At 36.7% G+C, this 21,575-nt stretch overlaps 1 protein-coding gene across 1 annotated transcript in view; it reads left to right on the forward strand.

Moving 5' to 3' along the window:
- The window catches only part of UXS1 (UDP-glucuronate decarboxylase 1), a 54,797-nt gene that overhangs the window by 15,222 nt on the left and 18,000 nt on the right, over positions 1-21,575 (forward strand). The window contains exons 4-7 of the mRNA XM_036386246.2: positions 1,252-1,295; positions 4,758-4,818; positions 9,566-9,746; positions 20,391-20,495. Coding sequence (XP_036242139.1) covers positions 1,252-1,295; positions 4,758-4,818; positions 9,566-9,746; positions 20,391-20,495 — 391 coding nt within the window. The remainder of the gene's footprint in view (positions 1-1,251; positions 1,296-4,757; positions 4,819-9,565; positions 9,747-20,390; positions 20,496-21,575) is intronic.

A 21,575-nucleotide genomic window follows, 5' to 3' on the forward strand; every position in this document is an offset into this window, starting at 1 on the left:
TGTATTCTTAGTTTGTCTTTTGCATTCCTCTTTCTCTGTTTTTTTGGTTGGTTTGTTTGAATTTAAAAAAAGAGATTCTGGTAAGTGTTGCAGAAAGCACTGTGAAAATTCCAGTTGTTCAAGAATGGAGAAATATTTAAAATTCAATGTGTAGATCAGAGGTACTGTAAGGTCTGAGAAGTTGGACATTTCTGGATCTTATTTTTAAAGTTGTATAATGTCTTACACCATCAGAATAACTGTTTCAAGAATTATTTGCTATTCCACAGAGCTAAATATTTAATGAATATAAATGATAATGCCATATTATTTCCTCTTAACATGAATATGCAGCTTTATTCAGTTTATGAAGTTACTGAACTGTCTAGCTCTAACCAGAAATATTTCTATAAAACAAATTAATGGTGGTTGCTGATGTGCTGCCACTTAGTACCAGTTAGAACCTCTGACAGCTTTCAACTTATGTATAGCCCAAAAGGGTAAATTTTGTGACAAGGCTTTAATGAACTTAAAAACAAGAGTTCAGGGACTCCTGTTGAAATTCAGCAGGACTGTTAGAAATTTGGGTCCTGTGATAAAGAAATTGAAACTGATGCTGGCATAAGTGATTCTCTCTTCTAAAGCCATGAAAATGCAAAGAGAAGTCTTGGTAGGTGAACTATATTTTCTAACAAATTTCCTTTCAATATTTTCTTAAGCCTAAATATACCCTCAAATCACGATGTAGAACATATTTAGGTATTTAAAGTGATGTATCTTTGAATTTGCATAGTATGTTCTGAGAGAATTACAGACATTTCACTGGAGCTAATGCCCTTCTCTCTGTGTCCATTTAAATAGTTGATGTTTCAATTACTGACCCATTGTTCTGTTGTTGGATATAGATTACCTTTGACAGCCTCAGACAAGTCACTTATGACTTACTTTGTCAAATAGGAATCATAACATTGGATGTCCTTGTCAAGACTATGGTACTCATAGCCTTGAGATGTTTTGTTTTCAGTGATAAGTTAAGGGATTTCATTTCACACTTTTCTAGGTGATTTGATTTTTGGTGGAAAAGATTCCATTTTTTTTTTTTTTATGTAAAGGAGGCTTTAAAATGTAAGTTTCTTGGCGTGTCTTCAGTAAAGATCTGCATAGGAGACTGCTTGCCATGATTTCAGCTCTAAGGCAACTTCCCATGTGTGTCTTTTGTGATTTGAATCCTGTTTTATTCTTCAAAGAGTAAATGTTTTTCCTTTATTTTAGGTTGTTGCACCTCTAAGGGAGAAAATCAAAGATCTGGAAAAAAGGTATGTCATCTGCTGAATTTGGGAAGCAGCTCAAAGGCACAGTTTTTTTTCTGTAGCAGTCAGTTCTGCAGTTGTAAGCTTGAAATAAATTTTTGTATATACCTTCAGAACCTTTGATTTGTTGTCATATATAAGTGAGGGCAGGGCATTGAATGCTGAGAGAGTAATGGTTAAGGTATTCTGGCTGATTGATCCTACTAAATCAAGCTGGGAGTGCTGGACTCTGTAATGTTCAAATCCTGTGGAAGTATTTGCTATTTGGAGTCCAGCTGACGAATGGATTACTGTGGTTTATGTCTGCTAGGACATACTGGTTTCATCTTCAAGAGACTTAAAAGTATGTTTTACCACACTTTTCCCATACTTTTGATTGGTTACTCTGCTTCAGCTACTGTGCAGTGACTTGCTTGTGCATCTTAGCCTATATGTGTGCTTTGGATGAGCCTGGCTGACCTGCTTTTCTCAGGATCTGTAAAGGAATGTGTTACCCCTCACTCTGCCTGTTCACCTTGGTGTCACATCAGTTCTCTGATCTGAGTGTCCTCATGAACAGATGATTTCATCACAGAATGAGGTCTGGTATGGCAGTGGGAACTGTCAGCCTGACAGGCACATGCTGCTTTTGCCAGTGGTGTATTGTTTTACAGGTGACACTGTTGGTGTCCCAGGCAAAGCAGAGTGCTGCATTGCAAAGGGTTAAGATTGGATTGTCCAAGCAGTACCAGTGAGCCCTTGTGGGGTATTGCATACTGGTGGTTGTGCCCTCTTCCTCTGGAGAGGGAGCAGAATACCATTGCTGCTGGCCAGATGTATGCTTGACACCTGCAGTACTTTGGTGTTCAGAGTTTGGTCTTGTCAGTGAGCAGCTGCCCCTCCTCCTCCCACCCCTCCTGGGCTGTAAGGAAAAAAAAAAAGGAGAAAAAAATTCAGTTATGTTTTTTACAATTGATTTGAAAGGTTCAGTGACCTGCCATATCCAATTTATTTCAGTGAGAATACTGAGCTGGTTGCTCACCTCTTAATGTGCACATGAACTTCATAGGTTGAGCTAGGTGTATATTGGCAATGTGAAACAAATTGCAGGTTGTGTCACCACCTTGCCAATTACAATATTAAATTGATTTATTTAATCTTTGTTGATAGTCCAGTAAGCCTTCAGCTTCAGTTGTGGGTTATTCAGGTATTTTCTTCTGCCATCCCTGGAAGACCTTTGTGGGAGGGTATCCTGATTGGCTCTTTTTTATTAAATAATTGTTGTATTTTTTCAAATGAGCGATGAGTTGTTGAGTAGAACCATTAAGTTAAAACTTCTCCCTCAAGCCATATAAATACTATGGCCTTTTCATGTGTATTGATAAGTCTTGTTTCAGAACTCTAGGAAAAAGGAGAAGGAATCAAAATACTTTTTTACCTCTGTATGAACCAATCAGGAAATTATACTTTCACAAAAAGGGTGCTCTTATTGGGTTATTATTATTTTTCAAATAATGTAGCCATTTACCTCTGGTGGTTTAGCTGAATGTGGGTTGTTGCAATTAATATTTTTTAAATTTTATATCTGTGTGAAGTGGCTGTAAATAACTACTCACTGTCAGATGCCTGAAAGCTGATCCTGCTTGCAAAGCTTATTCTAGTGTCAATGTTTTCTTATTCATAAGATGATAAAACTTGAAAGCAAGCCATCTTCATGCTTTTGAGAAGCAGGAAGGACAAGAATTCCTTAATGCTAGTCTCATGACAAGAGATTGTTTAACTGAAGCTAGAGCTGTAAAGTTATTATTAAGATTTGCACAGCAAAACCATTGCCATGTCGTCATCAAAGCAAGCATCAAGTCAAGATAAACTCCATTTTGTTGCCAAAAGGTTTTTGGCTGCCAGACTATGTCCCACTGCCTCTAAACTGCTACTGGTGTAATACAAGGAGCAAAAATGGTTGAGAGGTCCTTTGGCAGCAATATGACCCCAGGCTGGATTACTACTACCTTAAAAGAGTAGTCTTCAGAATGGAGGAGAGAGACTTGCCTTGTATCTAGTTATTTGGCACTTAAACTTATTTTGAACTCCATAAATCTCTTGTTAAGTGTGAATTTTCCTTTTTGTCTCAGAAAGGATATGGATTCCACATCTGCATTGTGCTTGTGCACTGTCTTTCATTTCTTCAGCATAAATCAAAGCAATTGTTAGTGGCCTGTATAGTGATGTAAGGCAAGTGTAAGTAGCTTCTTTCTCAGTCTCCCTGTGTGGCTAAGATTGGAAGGTTCCATTGCCATATTTCCCCTATCTGAGAAATTGAAAGCAGCTTTCATGCTGTGATGAAAATTGGATCTGAAGCATCTGTGCTCTGGTGCTGAAGAATTCCTGTTGAGCCAGTACTGCAGGTTAGAAGCAGAGGAGGAGGGCATGCTTCTAGATCACAGTTGTAGGGTCAGTTCAGTGAGTAGCTTTTGGTGAGGATAAGAAAATGTAACTTTTGGCATTTTTGGCTCTTGCATGCTACACCAGGCTATCTCTCACCTGTGGACTTACTGGAGGAGAAGAGTAACCACAGCATGTGCAGTGTCACGCTGATATTTAGTAGAAGAAAACATGAGCTATTAAATTGCCAAGACTATGAAGCTAATTTCTGAAATAAATAAAATTTACACCTTCTTTCAGAGGGCTTTGTTGCTCTGTGCAGAATGCATGCCAGGGAGGGAGAGAAGTTCTTCTAAGCTTTGAAGCATCAAGAGCTTGAGAGAGCACTTAAGATTCATATGTCACATAATTTTATTTTATGGTGTTTTTGGTTTGATTAAGTTCTTGTAAAGAAGATGCAAAAATTAAATTACTAGCTTCAAGACTATCATGTAAATGACAGTCTAGCATGTCTAAGAAAATTAAGATTGGTTTTCATACTGAATAAACTCTGTTGTAGAAATTGTTGAAATATCTTAAAATGTGTTTGTTCAACATTCTGATTGTAAACTTTATATTGATTTTTGTAAAAATTTAAGGCAAATTAAAACTTTGTTGTAAGTTTCACATTGAAACTTCAAGGAGAAGTGTTTGAAGTCAATGTGGTAAGTCAACAAAATTTGTTCCAGAGTTTTAAGAGGGTTGTTTGCCTTTTAAAACTTTAGAAAGAGGGTATCCAGTCACTGCTCATGTTTTATTCTCTTGTGATGTCATGCCTGACACTAGTTCAGCTCTCAAAAGATAGAGGTCAGGTGATTCATTATATAAAATCAGGGAGAAATTTTTAAAGCACTGTTTGCAAATGAATTTTGATATTTCAGCATGCATAGGCATTGTCTTGTGTTGACCCAGATTCTTTTTTAGAATAAAGGACTAAATATACTCTTAGCAGAACTTTAAGAGTGGAAGGTTTTCAGAGTAGTTTCTCACGTATCAAAGAGAGGTATGTGAAAGAAAACAGGCTGAAACTTACTTAGTTTTTCTTCTTTGTTTTGAAATGTTCTATAGTTTCACCCAGAAATACCCACCAGTGAAATTTTTATCAGAAAAGGATCGTAAAAGAATCCTGGTAAGTTTGTATTTACTCAGAGATTGTTTTGGGGAAATACCAAAAAATTCTGTGGAATGTAATCTGTTTTGTAGGATTAAAGATACGAGAAGGGATGAAGGGAATTACCTTGGCTGGCACAGGTTTTAGGACACTGCTTCACTTATTTGTGTTGATGTTCTCAAACTCAGCATAAGAACAATACATGCTGACTCTGCTTTTGAAGTGTGACTTGCCAACTAAACTGCTCTTGCCTGTAATTCTCAGGATCACATTGCCAAAGAGTCTTCACGTGTGCTCCCAGAGAGAGACTTCATGGCTTAAACTTTCAGAGACTGGGAAACTTCTAAAGCATATCTTAACAGGAACCTTGTGTGACCAAATTGGGCAAAATGTAGTCATAAGGCTAGAAAAGAAGTTGCTCTGCAGGGAATGTTCATCTTCTCTGTTGTTTCTGTTATTTTGAAGCATCATAAGCAGTTGAGGGTTGAAGAGGATGGCAGGTTAACTCAGGAAAAGGAGTTGTCCAGGGCATTCTTAAACCTAGTGAATTGTGCTGGAAAACAGCTTTCCAGCTTTGTCTGCAAAAATTTTGATGTTATCTGTGACCTAGATTTTTCCATGTTTCTGTGTGTCTTTGGTGGGGGGGGGGGGGAATTGTCCTCATGTTTTGAAGGCAGAGAAAGTATAGCTACTTGAGAAGTGTAAAATAGAGTATGAACTTCTGCTTCTGTAGTAATGAAAGTTAAGTCTACAACAAAAGCCTGCTAACGTGCCTAACTGAGCTGGTGCTTTTGTTTGCTTTGACTTCAAAATCTTGAAAAAAAAAGCTGAAAGTATGCAGAGAAAATTATTTTATTGCATATTTAGGCAATAATCTTCATTGCTATTGAAAAATTTCACAAAGTGTTACCAAATCAGTTTAGTTCTGCAATGGAGTTCTGTCATTTTTATGACAGTCTGACGAAGGGAGACCTGTAGACTCCCAGTGCCCCTGTTGACTACAGAAAATAAACTGAGGAAAATAGAGAGAGGTTTAATTTTGAAAATTCCTAAATTGTGTACTTCGTGTGTTTGCAAGGGTATAAAGTAACCTTAATGTCATGTTTTCTGTGTAAGTGAGAATGTACTTCCAACAAAAGTGTCAGTGAAAGCTGTTAACAGGCTGTGGAGCTCTTAATGTTCACTTCCAGACTTTGCCACTGAAAAATACTGGTTATTTTGTTGAAATTTGTTGCTTCAACAGAGATGGCAAGTAGTTGGAATAGGAGAGTTTTCAGCTGACCTGGAGGTGAATAGCTTTTTGGTTCCCAGTGTATTTTGTAGAGTTTAAATAACTACAGAGAAAGCTGGCCAAAAGGAGTGGCAGGTTGTTCTGACTAGTTTTGTGCCGACTGGGATGGGCATTCATAGGCCTCCTGCCCATGGGAGCAGTTACCTTCTGTTACAGTGTTGCTGTCATACTTCTAGGGGAAATAATCCCATATTCTTTTGAGTAGCTAAGTTCCCATAAAAATGTTGCATGACACTTCAAAATTCTCAAGAACTAGCCAGCCCAGTGAATTTTGCTAGATCACATATTTTGTTTTGTATTTTGTTAATACTACATCTTTTTCTAGAATGCATTCTTAATTTAACTTTTTTTTTATTCTGAGTGCAGTTTCCAGCTCCAGCACTGTCCTGACAAGACAACAGCTCTAGCAGTTAGTTTTTATTAAACAGCATCTCTCCGGAGATGATTTCTGGTCGTGGTGGTATCTCAGCTGAGACCAGATATCCTGACACTTTCATTGAAAAGAGATCTTCACCTTGTTGTGCATGATTTATCTATTTCCTGAGTTCTCTGAAGTGACTAGGCCACAGGCTTTCATATGCAAGAGAAACAGTTCTATTATGTGGAAGATAGTGTTGCCATTGGTTCAATCTATTGGGTGGTTTTTTTCTGAATTCAATATAGTAAAGTGATAAAAGCAGAAAACAAAAAAAATTAATATAATTTCCTTATGGGGCATAAGATGTTTTGAATCTGATTGCAGACAGCAGAAACGTGTAATAAATAGAAAACCTGTAAGTGCCTGTGGTGAAGATAATTATCTGTAATATTTGTGCCTTTTAGTAGGTGCTGAAGTTACCAAGCATACATGCTTTACTAAGTAATTAAATATTTTCATTAATGTTGTCTTAATAAAGAATTTCTTTTTAAAACCCAAGTGTTGGTGCTCCAGTTCTGATACGGATATGATTCATGTACAACTTATGATTATGTGGATTAATATGTCATTGTGATTTGCAGGAAGTAATATTTAGAAGTGCTGCTTGTATCAGTAATTACAGGAAGGTTATACAAAGAACTTCAGTGATAAATCATCTTTTCTTTTTTTTAATGTTGCATCAAGTAATGATAAAAATGATAATTTACATAGTTTTTTTACTTTTCCAGGGGAAATTCAACTCCTTTTTCAATCATTTCTTAAGTTCTTTGTCTAATACCCATGGAAGTGATATGTTAATAAAGCCAACTTAGTTTCATCATAAAAACTACTTGTAGGTTTAAGGTAATTGGAAATTTCTTTCCAGACAGAATTGGTTTGTGCTTTTTTTAACCTTTTTTTGTGCTTTTTTTCCTTCTTACTGTGTGTGTGCTTTTTTTCTGTGCTTTTAATGCTTTTTTGCCTTTTTTGGTTGGCTTTGTGATTTTTTTTTTTTTAAGGGATATTGGGAAGAAGACACTTCCTTTTACTGCACCAAAGACATATGTTGCAAGCATTGAGTTTATCTTCTCTAGTATCTTGGCAATAGAAGTAGCAGCAGGAAATTTCCTTGAGCCTCAGTTGAAGGAGTAGGTTCAGATCTTCTACAGAAAAGTCTTATCCTGTTCACCACAGAAAAGCCAAAACCCTTGGAACATTCAGCAAGGCTGCAGTTTGTTTGCTCACCAGGATAAACTCATGGCATTAGGTTTGCCGTGCATGGTTTGTTTTTTTTCGCCTCTTGTAAGTGGTGACACATGGCAAAGGGCTGTTCTCCCTCAGTTACTGGTCTTCTGTCCTCATTCTCAACATTCTGCTAGAAACCTGCTCTTCCCTCCTCTCTCTTGCAGCATGACATGAGCCTTGAGATTGTTTCTTTTATTCCAGAGGGAATTTCTCCTAAATCCTGTTTCTCCTTCAGATTTGTTAGGGAACTGAATGAGATGTTGAATCTGCCACAAGAAAGCCCTGACAAACTCAGAAGAATACAAAATAGACCAACTAAATGATTCTTTCATTAACTGCCATTTACAATTGGTTTGGCACACTGGTGTCCCTGAATTTTTAATAAGAAAAGGAAGGATGAGAATACAAGAAGTGGACATGCAATTTTTGCAAAAGAAAACAGATGTAGTTTCTGTATGTTTTTTTCCCTTTTCAATCTTTGGAGGTTTTCCTTTGCTTTTTTCCTAGTTTTAAAAAAAATTGCTAATCTTGCTTTTTTAAAACAGTGGATGGCAGGGTAGTGGACAGGATAAATGTTTAGTCTTTGACTAACCCAAAGTAAAAGAACTTCAGGCATCTCATCCTTTTCCACACAGCACTTTGTCATTTCAGTACACTATCCGTTCATTAGATTCCTGCTTGATTCCATTTTGTCCTTTCATTGTTTAGTTAAGTGTCACTACACTGAAGAATGGACATCAACAGCGGAATCACTTTGAAAATGTGAATTTGACCATGCAGATATCTTTTCCAGCTGATACCACACAGGTCTTTTACAATTCTAGTTTTCAAGTGTTGTGATCTGTTGTGTCTTGGTTCTTGAAAACAGTTTATGAAATGCAGAGAAAATAATTGCTTCTGTAGATGGGTCTGGGTGTGTCACACAACTTGCAGTTCTACTTATTGTGCTGACTGCTTCAGTACTAAATAAGTGATTTTTTTTTTTTTGCTTGTTTACTGTTGAAGTCTGTGGTGTAAAAAGGGAAACATTAATGAGCTTGTTTCTTCAATGAAAGAGGAGTACAGAGTTTTAAATATTTTATTTTTACTTGTTTCTTTGCAGCAGAACATCAGAGTTTCAATACAGGCAAATGCTGCATGTCAGAGCTAATGGTATAGAATAGAGTTTTTTTCAGTTGTAAGGGACCTGCAAAGATCATCTAATCCAACTGACTGACCTCCTCAGGCCAGGATGATGTAAGCTATGGATGCATTAAGACACAGAAAGAATTATTATTTTGGTTTTAGGAGATATTTCAAATGAAAGGTCTTCAGAGAATTCCCTTTCTCCTTTCTGGGTGAAAACTTACAGTACTTAGAACACCCAGCATGTCTTCCATGTAAGCCAGACAGAAGCTGGATTTGACATGTCTGATAAATCTGATGTGAAAATGGCCTGCCATTCTGTCATACCTTTTTTTTTCCTCTGAGAAATGGGATTTGCAGAAATTTCTCCTAATACCTTTCTGCATCTTTTTAGACTTTGCTGTCACAAAAAAGAGCACAATCCAATTTGAAGGAAAAAAAGGAAAATAATGTAATCTGAAAAAGAGATTTTGTTGATGTGAATAGATAGCTGACCTTCTAGCCTGAGAGTGATGAAACATGTCAAGTATGTCTCTCAAAATTTTAAAATCTGTAAATCTTGGGAAAAAAAATATACATGGAAATGGAGTTGTTTCCCCTGGAGTAAGCAAAGATCTGAAACCTACTGTTCTGTCTTCATGTTTGTAGACTTTGTCTAGTGTTTCTGTAAAAAGAAAAAGAAATTTATACCAACTGTCCTAACGCAGATAACTGGAGGAGCAGGGTTTGTGGGTTCTCATCTTACTGACAAACTAATGATGGATGGCCATGAGGTTACAGTTGTGGACAACTTCTTTACGGGCAGGAAAAGAAATGTGGAGCACTGGATTGGTCATGAGAACTTCGAACTGATAAATCATGATGTCGTTGAGCCCCTGTACATTGAAGGTAGGTAGTCTCTGCTTTGGTATTTGCACTTTTTTGTGCCTTTCCCTTCTAAGTGCGTGCATCTGTAAAGAAACGAAATTTATGTGCTGAGTTCTGGGTTGATCTATCTAGTATCTGTATGCTTTGTTTATTATTAGCCTGTTTTCTGTGAGCAGTATGAAGAGGTTCAGAGCACTTTTGTCTGAAATCAGTTCTTCTTTTCTGACTGGACAGGAGGAAAGAGACCTTAAAAACATCCTGATATGTCTGATTTTGTGAGAAGGCAAGATGACAGTGGGTCAGTCTGTCTGTCCCATCCATTGTCCCACTTTACTATGTGCCTGCACAGGCTTACATACACAGAATATGTGGTCCAGATATTTCATGAACTGAAGCGTATTTGAGGGCTGCAGCTACACTAGACATGCATCCTGCAACTGTGTATGGTCAGTTGAGAGGAAATTAACTTTCCTTAGTTGCCTTCAGTGTCTTCTGTAGAAAACATTGCTCCTGCTTTTAGGTGCAAGCATTCTACAACCTGAAGAGTTGGAAAACAGCAGCACTGAATTTCCCTAGTTTTCAACAGAAAAAAGAAATAGACCAATTCTAAAGGAAGAAGCAAACAAACAAAAGTGTGTTCTGCTTTAAAGTAGTAGCTCAACATCTGAACTATCATAAACCTCAAACTATTAAATAGTCAGATTTCAAGGCACCATTAACATGGTTGTATTGGAGAGAGATATGCATTTATAGACTTCTATGGGAGTATCTAACCATATAATGAGTCAGTGAAAGCATTGCTCAAATTACACTGCAGTTCTGGTGGGTGTGGTCCATCCTTTTAAAACTCTGTAGCAATGTACTTGTTCATTTTAAGAAAAAAAAATGACTCGGTGGTTTGGGTTTTTTTAATTTCCTGATGAATTCTAGTGGATGGAATTTCACAGGAAATATCTCTAGTAATTGCATCTCTTGTATTATTGCTTGTGATGAATTCCTGGCAACACTACTGAAACAGTCCTGCAAAAACACATGCTCCTTCTCTGTTCCGACAATGCGCTGCTTCAGATACTGCCTGTTATTTAGAAGTTGTTTCAAACTTCTGCTTCCACTGACAGGATAATGGAACAAGAATCTTATTAACTGACTCCAGGTGCTGGTGGCTCATACCTCAGCCAGATCAATTTGTCAGCTTTTCTAATCTTTTCCATTCTTTTCCTTCTTTCTGACTGATTACATTTGAGACTTTCTTAGAGAATTATCATCATTGCTGTATTGTTACCCAGCTAACTAATGAATGGGAATTCTGAGATCTTTCAGCTACCTTTTCCTATGGCCTATGTAATTAAAACAACAATTCCCTATTTAGTCCTGACAGCTAATTATTACATGTTATTCAGTGGGTAGTTTGTTGAATGTCTTTTCATCTTCCAACAGTGTAAATTGAGGCTGGCATGGCTAAGTGTTAAAATAAAATTAACTTTCATACACTAAGAACATGGTAAAATTTCATTTCATTGCAGAGTTTATAGTCCAATGAGGCAATGGGGAGACAGTTTTTTAACAGATCAGCAAGTTGGCATATACATCAGATGCTTCTTTTCTTACTCCCAGTTTTCTCCTTTTTACTTGTAAATAGAAGTTGGAATGACTGTGCAGTCATGATAAAAAGTAGGTTTGTGTCTAAAGAATTTCTCTGTATTTGCTGTCCTGTTTAAACCAGGTTATATAAGGTTGTTTGACAGCTCAGTTCCAGAGAGGAAAATCAGTGCTTTATTTCTGAAAGAGACCTCATTTTGGTCTAGAAAGAGCAGTGCTTTCTCTTTGGATGTGGAAAAGTGAATTTAGTCTCAAGATGGGTAGCTTTCAGCTTCACAGTGGTGCCTACGCACAATCTGCCTTGGCTGCGTCATTATCTTTGAACCATGACACCAAGTGGGACTCAGCATTCTTGCATCTTCATCTAGGTTGGCCAGAGACAATAAGGAAACACATAAACACACATTTTATTTTTTAGCCTTGTGACAACTAGTGTTCTCGAGTGCTGAATGTCTTTCTCCTCTACTAGGATTTTATTTGCTTCAGCATTTGGAAATGTCAGTGGGAGATGCACAAGTTTTCACTTTGTTTTTTCCAAGCAGAAGAAAAAGGGTTTTGAATTCTTTAGTGGAATGAAAGTAGTTCAGGAATCTTGAAAGATAAAAAATAGTTAAAAATAAGTTGGAAATAACTATATTAACCCTTTTTTCCTATTATAGTTCAGTTCTGTGTTTTTTAAGATATTTTCATTTCAGCCTGACCCCTCACATACAGCTTTAATACACTATTAAATGGGCACTTTTTTGGTCCAGGAAGACAGAGGTTTTTTTTCTGAAGGCTAGTCTGGAAAGAAAAGACTCTCTTAACACTCTTTTTTGTAGTATCAGGAAAAAAAAATAGAAATACACCTTTACTTATTTTCTGTCTCATTCTCTACATTCATTAAGGTTACAAGTGCCCCAAGGTAGTTTGAGAGCACTGTGGCTTGTGTTCCTACAAACCATATTGTAAGGACACACAGATGTTAATTGGAAAACAAATGAGAATTAATTCTTTATCTGGTGTTACTGTGATGCATCCCAATTTAGGGTAATGGATAAACTGCATTAGAAAATGCCAAAGGAAATTCTGTATTAAATAAAGGTATGTTATTATTGATGTACTTGGTTTCCATAGTAACATAAGCATTAGTGCTGTTTTGTTTATACTTACCTTTGCATTCAAGTTGACTCTGTGTTTATAGTAAAAAGTAAGGGTTTGTTTTTATTTCACTGCAAGACACCCAAGTCTCTATTTCTATTGTGAAATATTGTTATACTTAAATATATGTTTTTTTAAAAAGCAAAAAAAAACCCAAACAAAACCACAAGAAAACAAACAAAAAAGAACCCCCAAAAAACCAACCAGAAATACACAGCCCATATACCCCAAAAAATCCCCAAAACCACACACATGAAAAACCATGACACTTTCAAGGTGATGTCATAAGAAGGCACATGATCATTCCACAAACTGGACCCCTAAGCAGGAAAAAATGCCTCTCAGTTCTCAGTTTTCAGCTACCCTAGGGCACACACAGCAGTTGAATAAATCTGAAAAAAACATCAGACAGTTATACATAGCCCATATCCTTCTCCCACTGGTGTTTCTTCTTCCTGCTTCCTCAGCAACTTTTGGAAGCCTTAAAACAATCCTCTGTAAAGTGATAGGTGCACATTTCCTTTAAACCCAGCTATCTGCTGTATCTGAAAGATGTCCTCAGCTGAACTGCTGCACGGTTCACAGGAAAACAATTTGGCCTTGTGTTTCTTTTTGGTTGCTTGGTAGTGTTGTTTTGGTTTAGTTTTACTACACCTTTCACAAATTTGAAATAAAAACAGGCTTAAAAATGCCACAGATTTACAGTCAGCAGTGGAAACAGTTGAGTCAGTGGAACTGATTTCACTCCCCTAATGAAAGGTGCACAGTATGTTTTGAAAAGTACTGTATGATACTTCTAAAATTGCAGTCTATGGCAGCTGAAACTGCTACCCAAACTCTCTGGGCAGAGCAGTGAAGAGTTGGTCCATTCTGATGCTCAAAAACTTTTATTTAAAATAAGTGCATGTGCACTACCTAAGTAATATAATATGAAATGAGAGAGAAGTGAAGTGTCAGTGGTAGGTAATGATCAACTGTTTTATGGCTTATGTTCTGAGATTTACTGATTTTCAGTTAAATAAAACTGTCTGGTTTTGCTCTTGGTTTATTGTTCTGTTTTAATTCTTCATGCCAGCAGTCCAGTTTCTGGAAAAACATTTCTTAAGTGTTGGCTCTAATTTCAGTGACTGTTGTGAACACAAAGGTAGTTTTGACTCTCACTGAAAACGTTTTAAGATGATATGATAAAAACACATTTTGCAAGTTGAGAGACAGGGTGTTAGCACACGATGTTAGCACGTGATACACATAGTGGCAAGGATATTGTCTTTCAGAGTTTGCAGGAGGTGTTGTAGTTGCTAGTTACATGTACATAGGTAAGTAAAGTATTTATAGACAAATTCTATAAACAGTATTTATAGAGTTTTAATAAATAATTTGCTTGACTGGGACTAAAAAAACCTTTTATTTTTAAGGACTTTGCTGGCTTGTAGGGCTGAGAGTTGATTTTTAAGGCTAAGACCAACACTCTCACAAAATTGGTCAAAAGAATAGCTATAGCCTTCTTGTGAGTAACCTTCCAGATGTCAGGAGGGATAGCATTTTACTAAACAGTGTTCTACAGTATCCCAGAATTGTTCAGTCTTCAGGTCCTCTCTCAGGTAATTTAAAACACATACAAATACAAACGCAAAGGATATCTTTAATTCATGGCACTTTTTTTTTGTTTTTCTTTGGCTTCCATACTTCCCAGATTTTTCCCTTCCTAGTCTTTGTTCTCTGTGCTTAATATGTTCAGCTTGCTGGTTTTAAATTGTTTGGTCAGGAAAGTCTATGGCAAGGCAGAGGGTAACAAATGCTACTTTATTTTGTTTGTCCAGAGCCAAGTGCAGTGGTGCCTTGATCTTGGTCTGGTGTGAGGCTGTCCAAAACTGCTCCAGTATGAGCAGTATGGTAAATCTTTATGAAGTTATTCCAGTTTGCCTGACGTTACAGACAACATCTTTAGCATCAGGTAAATGAACTAGTATTTGTCCTTTTTAGTTCTGGGCAATTGAAATGTCTCGCTTCATTGTGTCAGCTTCTCTGGCCTGACCTCCAGTAATGAAATCAGCACAGCTGTTTTTTTTTACAAGAAAAGTCCATACATTCAAGCTGAGAAACCTATTTGTATGCTTCTGATCAAAGCTCTTCTGCTCAGTGCTTCCTGACTAGCAAACACAGTGATGGATGCAGGTGCTTAGTGGAGTTAGTGACCCGTTTAGTCCTTTCTGGACCATGACACATGTGGAAGGCAGAAATTGAAGATGTAGGTCATTTCCTGTCATAGGAAAGGTGGTAGATTTCTCCCTTACCATTCACTTAGGAAGCATGGAGAACATATGCAGTATTAGGGCTAGAAAATGAAGATGATATGAAGGAAAGTAGTTTTATGGCAGTATTTTGGAGTTTTATGGAGTATTTTGTCCTAGTCACCCTTGGACAAGTGGTTTTACTGATCATTCTTGTTTAGCATTAAGGAAAATACAAGATTGAATGTTTGTGTCCAAATTTAGGTATTGCAGATTCCATGTATGCTAAATATCAGGGATTTTTTTTAGCTTTTCACATTGAGAAGGGCATAATTGGCAAACATTTGTTGCTGTTTATCTTGCAATATGTTACTTTAACCTTATGTTGAACACAGAGTTCTATATTTGCCACAGTGTACCTTGTGTACCTGACTTGAATGTTTATGCCAGCTTCTGTGTCTGTGCTATTTTGAAATTAATTTGATTTTTTGGCCCTTTTTTCCAATAAAATTGTAACATAACAAATTTGTTTAATTTTTCTTTATCAGTAGTCTATGATCCTGTGCTTGCTAAACTACTTGCTGCTGTATTCACAGTTAACAAAGTTCTAGTCTCCCATGTGAGCTACACATAGAAGTTGCAGAATTTTATTGTTATCATTTGTTACTCTGTTGTGGTCCTTAACATAACACTTTGCACAACTGTTCACATGGTTGTTTTCGAATAATTGCGCCATGACTTTATTGCAAAGCCAGCTCAAGGCTTTGTATTAAATGTTGTAAATCTTCTTTACCTCATGTAACAAGAAAGAGTTGTGGAGGTCAATAACTAGATATATTGCTTTCTGCCCTTCAGTAGATACTGTCCCAGGCACAAAACAGTTAATCCTTTGAAAAGCTGTAGCTTGGAGAGCTTTCCACAGCTCTGGCTGGAACAGAGATAAGTTTCCTGCTGTCTTAAATAACTTAACTTTGTGCTACAATGCACAAGGTTGTCAGCCAAGCTGGGTGGATGGCTTTGTCTAGCTGGCCTGCTGAAATTCTGAAACAGAAAAAAAAAAGAAAGCAGGTATTTTTCAGACCTGACAGTTAATAGAGGGAAGGTGGAATGAGAAACAATTATTCTTATTTCACCAGTGTCAGATTGATGGGAGCAAATTTGAAAAGTTTGTGGTAGAAACTTTTCACCCTACTGAAATATCCAGCATTCTCCAAATGTTTTGGAAAAATGGTTATATTTTCATTGGTCTGAGGTTTGATATATGAAAGATTCCTTCCCAGGCAAGAGGCAGAGGTCCTGTAGCTGCCTGGTTGCCTGTCCTGATCTAGAAGATGGCCATCTGACACTTGGCAATTTCCCCATCTTCCATGTCTGTGCCAGTTCTGCTCTTGCTGAACTTTTTCCATGCAGGGATCGATTTTTGCCTTTATGCATGGGGGAAAAGTACATTGAGGTAAATGAGATGGGCAAAACTGTACATCTGACAAAAAAAAAACTTGTTTTTTTTCCCCCAGCTCCTTCTTTGTTTCATTTAAAACAATTGCTAGCTGGGAAACCAAAGAAGAATGAAGGACTAAAAGAAGGAGAGTGCTTTCTTGCTTGCTGTCTTGCTTTCATCTTTATTTTGCACTGTTTTTCACACTTGATTTAATGTTTAAAAATAAGTAAATAAACTTGAATAATATAAGGAGTTTTGGGGGTTTTGTATTTTACATGCATTTCTTTCTAGCTAACAGTTACGTGACCACTTGGATGATCACAAGCCTGGCTGTATCCTTGTGGAGCAAAAGGAATTGTAATTTTTGACCTTCTGTATATGAATTGCCACATGCCATTAAGGAACCACTTCTATTTGGGCTGCAATGGGTCAAAAATTAGGAGTATTTAAAAAACAAAATCAAAAAACCACAAAACAAAATTAAATTAAGTGAAAGGAGAGGGAGGCAGGAAAGAGTTCATTTCTGCTTTGACAGGTTAGGATTGGGCAGTAAATTACTAACAGACCAAATTGTTTTTGAAGTTTTTTCTCTTTCCAAAAATTCCACCAGAGCTTGTCAAAACTAATGTAGAAAGGGTTGTGAAGAAATAGGTAGAAAAAAACCAGCATAAAACTCAGGTCAGACTTCAGCTTTGAGTTGGCTGTAGGTGACTTCAGCAATTACTTTGTTAATTTTTCTGCACCATGGCGTTTGAGTTGTGCTTGTCAGCATCTTTGCAGAGCATTCCTTATCCCTGCTTCCAGTCTACCCCTTGTCTTTGGTTTTATGACAGTAACATCCAGTGGGAAGAGGATACTTAAAGCAAAACCTGAGGCAGTTATGTATTTTATTCATGTTCAGAACTCATCTGTAGGAATTGTGTTGAAGTTCAGTAATCCAGTTAAAATTTACCCCATGCTACATTTTTCCATCATTTCCCCAGCACAAAAATTGATTCCAGCTTTATTCACTGCTTAAGTTTACAGTGTCACAGTGACCAAAGTAAGGAGTAGTTATTCCATGTCACACTTCATCATGCAGAACAATTAACTAGCTTCATGTTACAGAAGTAACTCCTACAAGTTTCATTTGGATTAGCAATGCAGGCAGGGCTTGGAATTGAGGCTGAGCTGGGAACTTTGTTCTGCCAGCTCTCACTGCATCAGGTGATCTTTGGATGCTGTTTGTATTGCTATTACAGGTGCCTTGTGTGACAAACTCTTGATGCTGCACCAGAGTTGATAGTGGTTGGATGTACTATTTCCTGATCATTCAACAACAAATAGCAGAGAACCTGCTACATGAAATTTTACTTCTCTGCACCTTTTTATGTGAGAATAAATATTCAACATTGCACATCTGCCAAAGCTGTCTCTCTTGAGCTTTCTGGGCTGTTTTGACATCTTCTAGGCAGCAATTTATCCCTGCTCTGTAGAGATAAACAGCTGTAGACCAAAGAGAGAATGGCAACATAAAAGCAGATATATTTTGTGGCATCTGCATGAGCATACTGTCAAATATCATTTCTCTGTCAAGACAGTAAAACTTGTAGTTACAGTCATTAAGTTTGCCTTAGGAGCTCATCTTATGTTATGTTGATAGTTAATTGTTCTCTGGGGTGAGCTATGGCTTGAAATAATTTCTCCTTATTTTGGTCACTTGACATTGTGAGTTTAATCAGTGAATAAAATTATTTTGCAGGATTTCTTGTGTTGCAGTGATAATGCAGGGCTGCAGTATGCAGTGAACTTTGAAATGCTTCTTCCAGATGAACCAGTGTGTGCTTATCCAAGCTGTGTTACATAAAAATCAGGAGCTGAGCTTGCCCAGTAGACAATAGACACAACACTTAATCTAGAAAAACTTGATTTATATACAAGCACACTTCATTAGGGATTCAGAAAGAAAGTAGGTTGAATATTTTACCATGCCAATATTGCTGGTATTTTTAAAGTGTTATTACCAGAAGATGTGCTTATCTTGAAAAGAATGTGATGTTTTGCTGTGAAGGAGATACTTACTTACCTACTTTTCATTTTTTCATTGCTCAATAGCCTGTTGAAAAATAAGGGGTGACTTTCACATGCATAATTCAAGCCACTTATTTATGCTCTTGCCCTACTAGTCTGCTTTTTTTAACTATATTAGAGGTCAGAAAGCAAAGGTTTGCATACTTGCTTTGTCCAGTGATATGAGAATGGGAAGGAAGTCTTGAACAGGAGGCACATTCCTCTAATATTTCAGTGTTCTCAGCTAGTTAAAAGCAGGTGATAACTTCATAGTTGATATTTTATTTTTTCATATAGTTATAGGATAAGGGGAGATGGCTTTAAACTGTAAGAAGGTTTAGATTAGAGACAGCAAACAGAATCACTCCTGTGAGGGTGGTGAGGCACCAGAACAGGTTGTCCAGAGAAGCTGTGGATGCCTGATGAACACTTGAAAGTGTTCAAGTCCAAGCTGCATGGGACTTTGATCAGCCTTGTCTAGTGGAATGTGTGGTGGGATTGAGGTGATCTTTAAGGTCTCTTCCAATTCAAACCATTTCTGATTTTTTTTATTTTTTCCCTACTAGACGTAACTTGTATACAGCTTGTGCTGGTTAAGTAAGTATGGTTGTACTTAAATAGAGAAAAAGGAAAACTTTTTTGGTTTTCTTTTTGGGTTTGGTGTTTTGTTTTGGGTTTTTTTTTTGTTTTTGTTTTTGATAGTCAAGGGTGCTTCTAACCTGTTTTAAGTAGGAAAAGTAATTTATTAGAGGAAAAAGTTCATAATGTCACAGATACTGTGAAAGTTAAAGCCCCCAACAGAAGGCTATGAGAAATCAACATGTGGTCAAAGTACAGATTATTTTTAATGCTGTGATTTTCTATTGCTTTTTAATAATAAAACACCTAAGGAAATAGAAGGAAAAAGTTTGTTTGACCAGTAGTGTTCTGTTCTAGGGCAAGGCAGCCTTGTGCCAGGCAGTATTTTCTTCTGTCAGAATAGCAACTAGCCTTGACTTTTCCAGCTTCTTTCCAGTTTCAATGTCAAGTCTTCTTAAAAAAAACCAAACCCCTAACTTTTCTTTTAAAACACAAAGGAATCATTTTCCCTTTCTTTTATCAGGCCATTCTAATTATTACTTTACCTTTTGATTGCTTTTCTTGAATGTCCTTGGTGTAGAGGATTTGTTCTTCCTTAAACATCTCATTTGAGTTTATGTTTAATTTTTACTTTTGCAGTTGCTTATCCAAGGGTGGTTTTTTTAAGATAGTTCTGGCTTGCTGTGATTCAAGATACATAGAAGACAGAAAGACATTAACAAATTTACAACAGTCATGTTATGAAAGGCTTGCAGGTTGAGCTTTTGAATATCAGATACTGCCTATGACACTGAATCTAGTTTTCATTGCTTTGTTTTTATTGTAATTTAACAAATTTGTTTCCAACAGTCTTTTGTTTCTAATACCTCCAACCTTCAATCAATTCAGACAATGAATTTCAACTAGTTCTTTGGTTAATTGTATTTCATAACAGGGAGTGGAGGAGTGTGTCAAAATCTCTGTATTGGGTTTTGATTTGTGTGTTTATTTTTTAATTAAAGCTAAAATACTCTATTATCCAAAGTTGCATTGCATATATGTGACAAAAGTAGCAGGGGAAAAAAAGACAGAAGTTGCATGCTTGTATCTTGCTATGTATATTTAATATATAAATAATACAAAGCTGATTAATGTTTCATTGACAGATGATGTAAAAATAAAAATACAGTATTTATTTTTCCCAAAAAGTTTCTCCTCATATTGAAAAAATGTTTCTATCATTTTTGCTTCACAGTGTATTTTAGAAAGATACCCTGAAGTTTGTAGCTGCTTAAAAACTTGAGGATAACAGAATGTTACAAATACTTTTGCAGCTTCTAAACATTTTGGAACTTCTCAGCTAAATTTTTTATAAGTGGAAAAGTGTGAACACCAACACAGACATATATATCCATGTCAACAATGTCGATATATTACATTATGCTCTAGGTGTTGTTTTACTAAAAATTAAGTTTTTCTTAGAGTTACAACAGGTTTGTGTACATATCATCTGTAGGTAGCAATACAGGAAGTGCTGGGTTCCAGTGCTAGGAAGTGCATAAAGGAATACTTATTTCTTGACTTCAGTTCTTTCTCATTTAATATCTTATTTGGGCAAATAATAATGCTTTCCCCTCTGTTTTTCTGTAGTGGACCAGATCTATCATTTAGCATCTCCTGCTTCTCCTCCTAATTACATGTATAATCCTATAAAAACATTGAAGACCAACACTATTGGGACATTAAACATGCTGGGTAAGTGGATTTTTTTTTTTATTACTTAACTTGTTTAGACATCATATAATCCTGACAGAATTGCTGGGGAGATGGGAGGATGCAAATGAGTTGCACATTTTAAAAAGTTGTTTCTTTACACATAATAAGATTAGGGGTATTTTTACCCTCTTTGAAGACTTTTGTTTTCCTTTAAATATATCTGCAAATGAACACTTATAACATGGCTGTCAAAGGACAAGAACTTTGTGCCTGAAAGTTGGCTATGGAGTGTGCTGTAATTACAGAAGTAATAGGAACAATTAAGAGCATGGGATTTTTATAGTACAGTTGTGTTCATGATTGCTAGCAAATTCTGAAAGAGTGTTTAATGTCAAGCATCATGCTGGATAATTAGAAGGTCATGATTTCAGCTTTGTCTGCTAGTTTTGATGCTGGGAATGGGTCAGTGAAAAGAAGGCCTCAAGACTTCACTACTTTTTCCTCCCATCTTTCTGCCATTTGGTATGATGCAGGCTGATCTGAATGTCAGTGATCCTAAGAATTGTTGAGTCAGAAAAACTCCTGGGCATTAGCATAGCTGAGTTTCTTATTTGAGTGATACTCTAGAGAGTACAGTTCAGAGAATCAAGTGATTCAGAAGCTATTGAATGACAGAGGTGAGAGATTTGTTTGATTTGCCGTGCGAACTTGAAGACCAGAAAGCCATTGAAATGGACTGGAGGATAATCTCAAGTGATGGGTAGGATGATCCAAGCAGTTTAAAATGGCATAATAAAGGAGAAATTACTGATTTTTGTCTACAACATGTTATTCTGTGTAAGTTTCTTTACATGGCTTGTCTTTAATCTATGTAAGGAAGGATTTGATAATCATAATATACTGTGTTGTTTCAAGATGCTGATTTCCTAAGTGGAATGCTTCCCTGGCCTTTATTTAGATTGTAATAGATTAAGTTTTTGGATCTTGATTCAGTGCAACTGCTAGTCTCAGAAGCAAACACATCCCATGTAGATGCTGCTCTGCTATTTCTTAAGTTTTCTAGTTTGGAAGTGGGAGCTATGGATGTGGTTTACAACTAAATTTGCCTACTGAAAGAGA

This window comes from Molothrus ater, chromosome 2 (assembly GCF_012460135.2).
Source record: "Molothrus ater isolate BHLD 08-10-18 breed brown headed cowbird chromosome 2, BPBGC_Mater_1.1, whole genome shotgun sequence".
NCBI lineage: Eukaryota > Metazoa > Chordata > Aves > Passeriformes > Icteridae > Molothrus > Molothrus ater.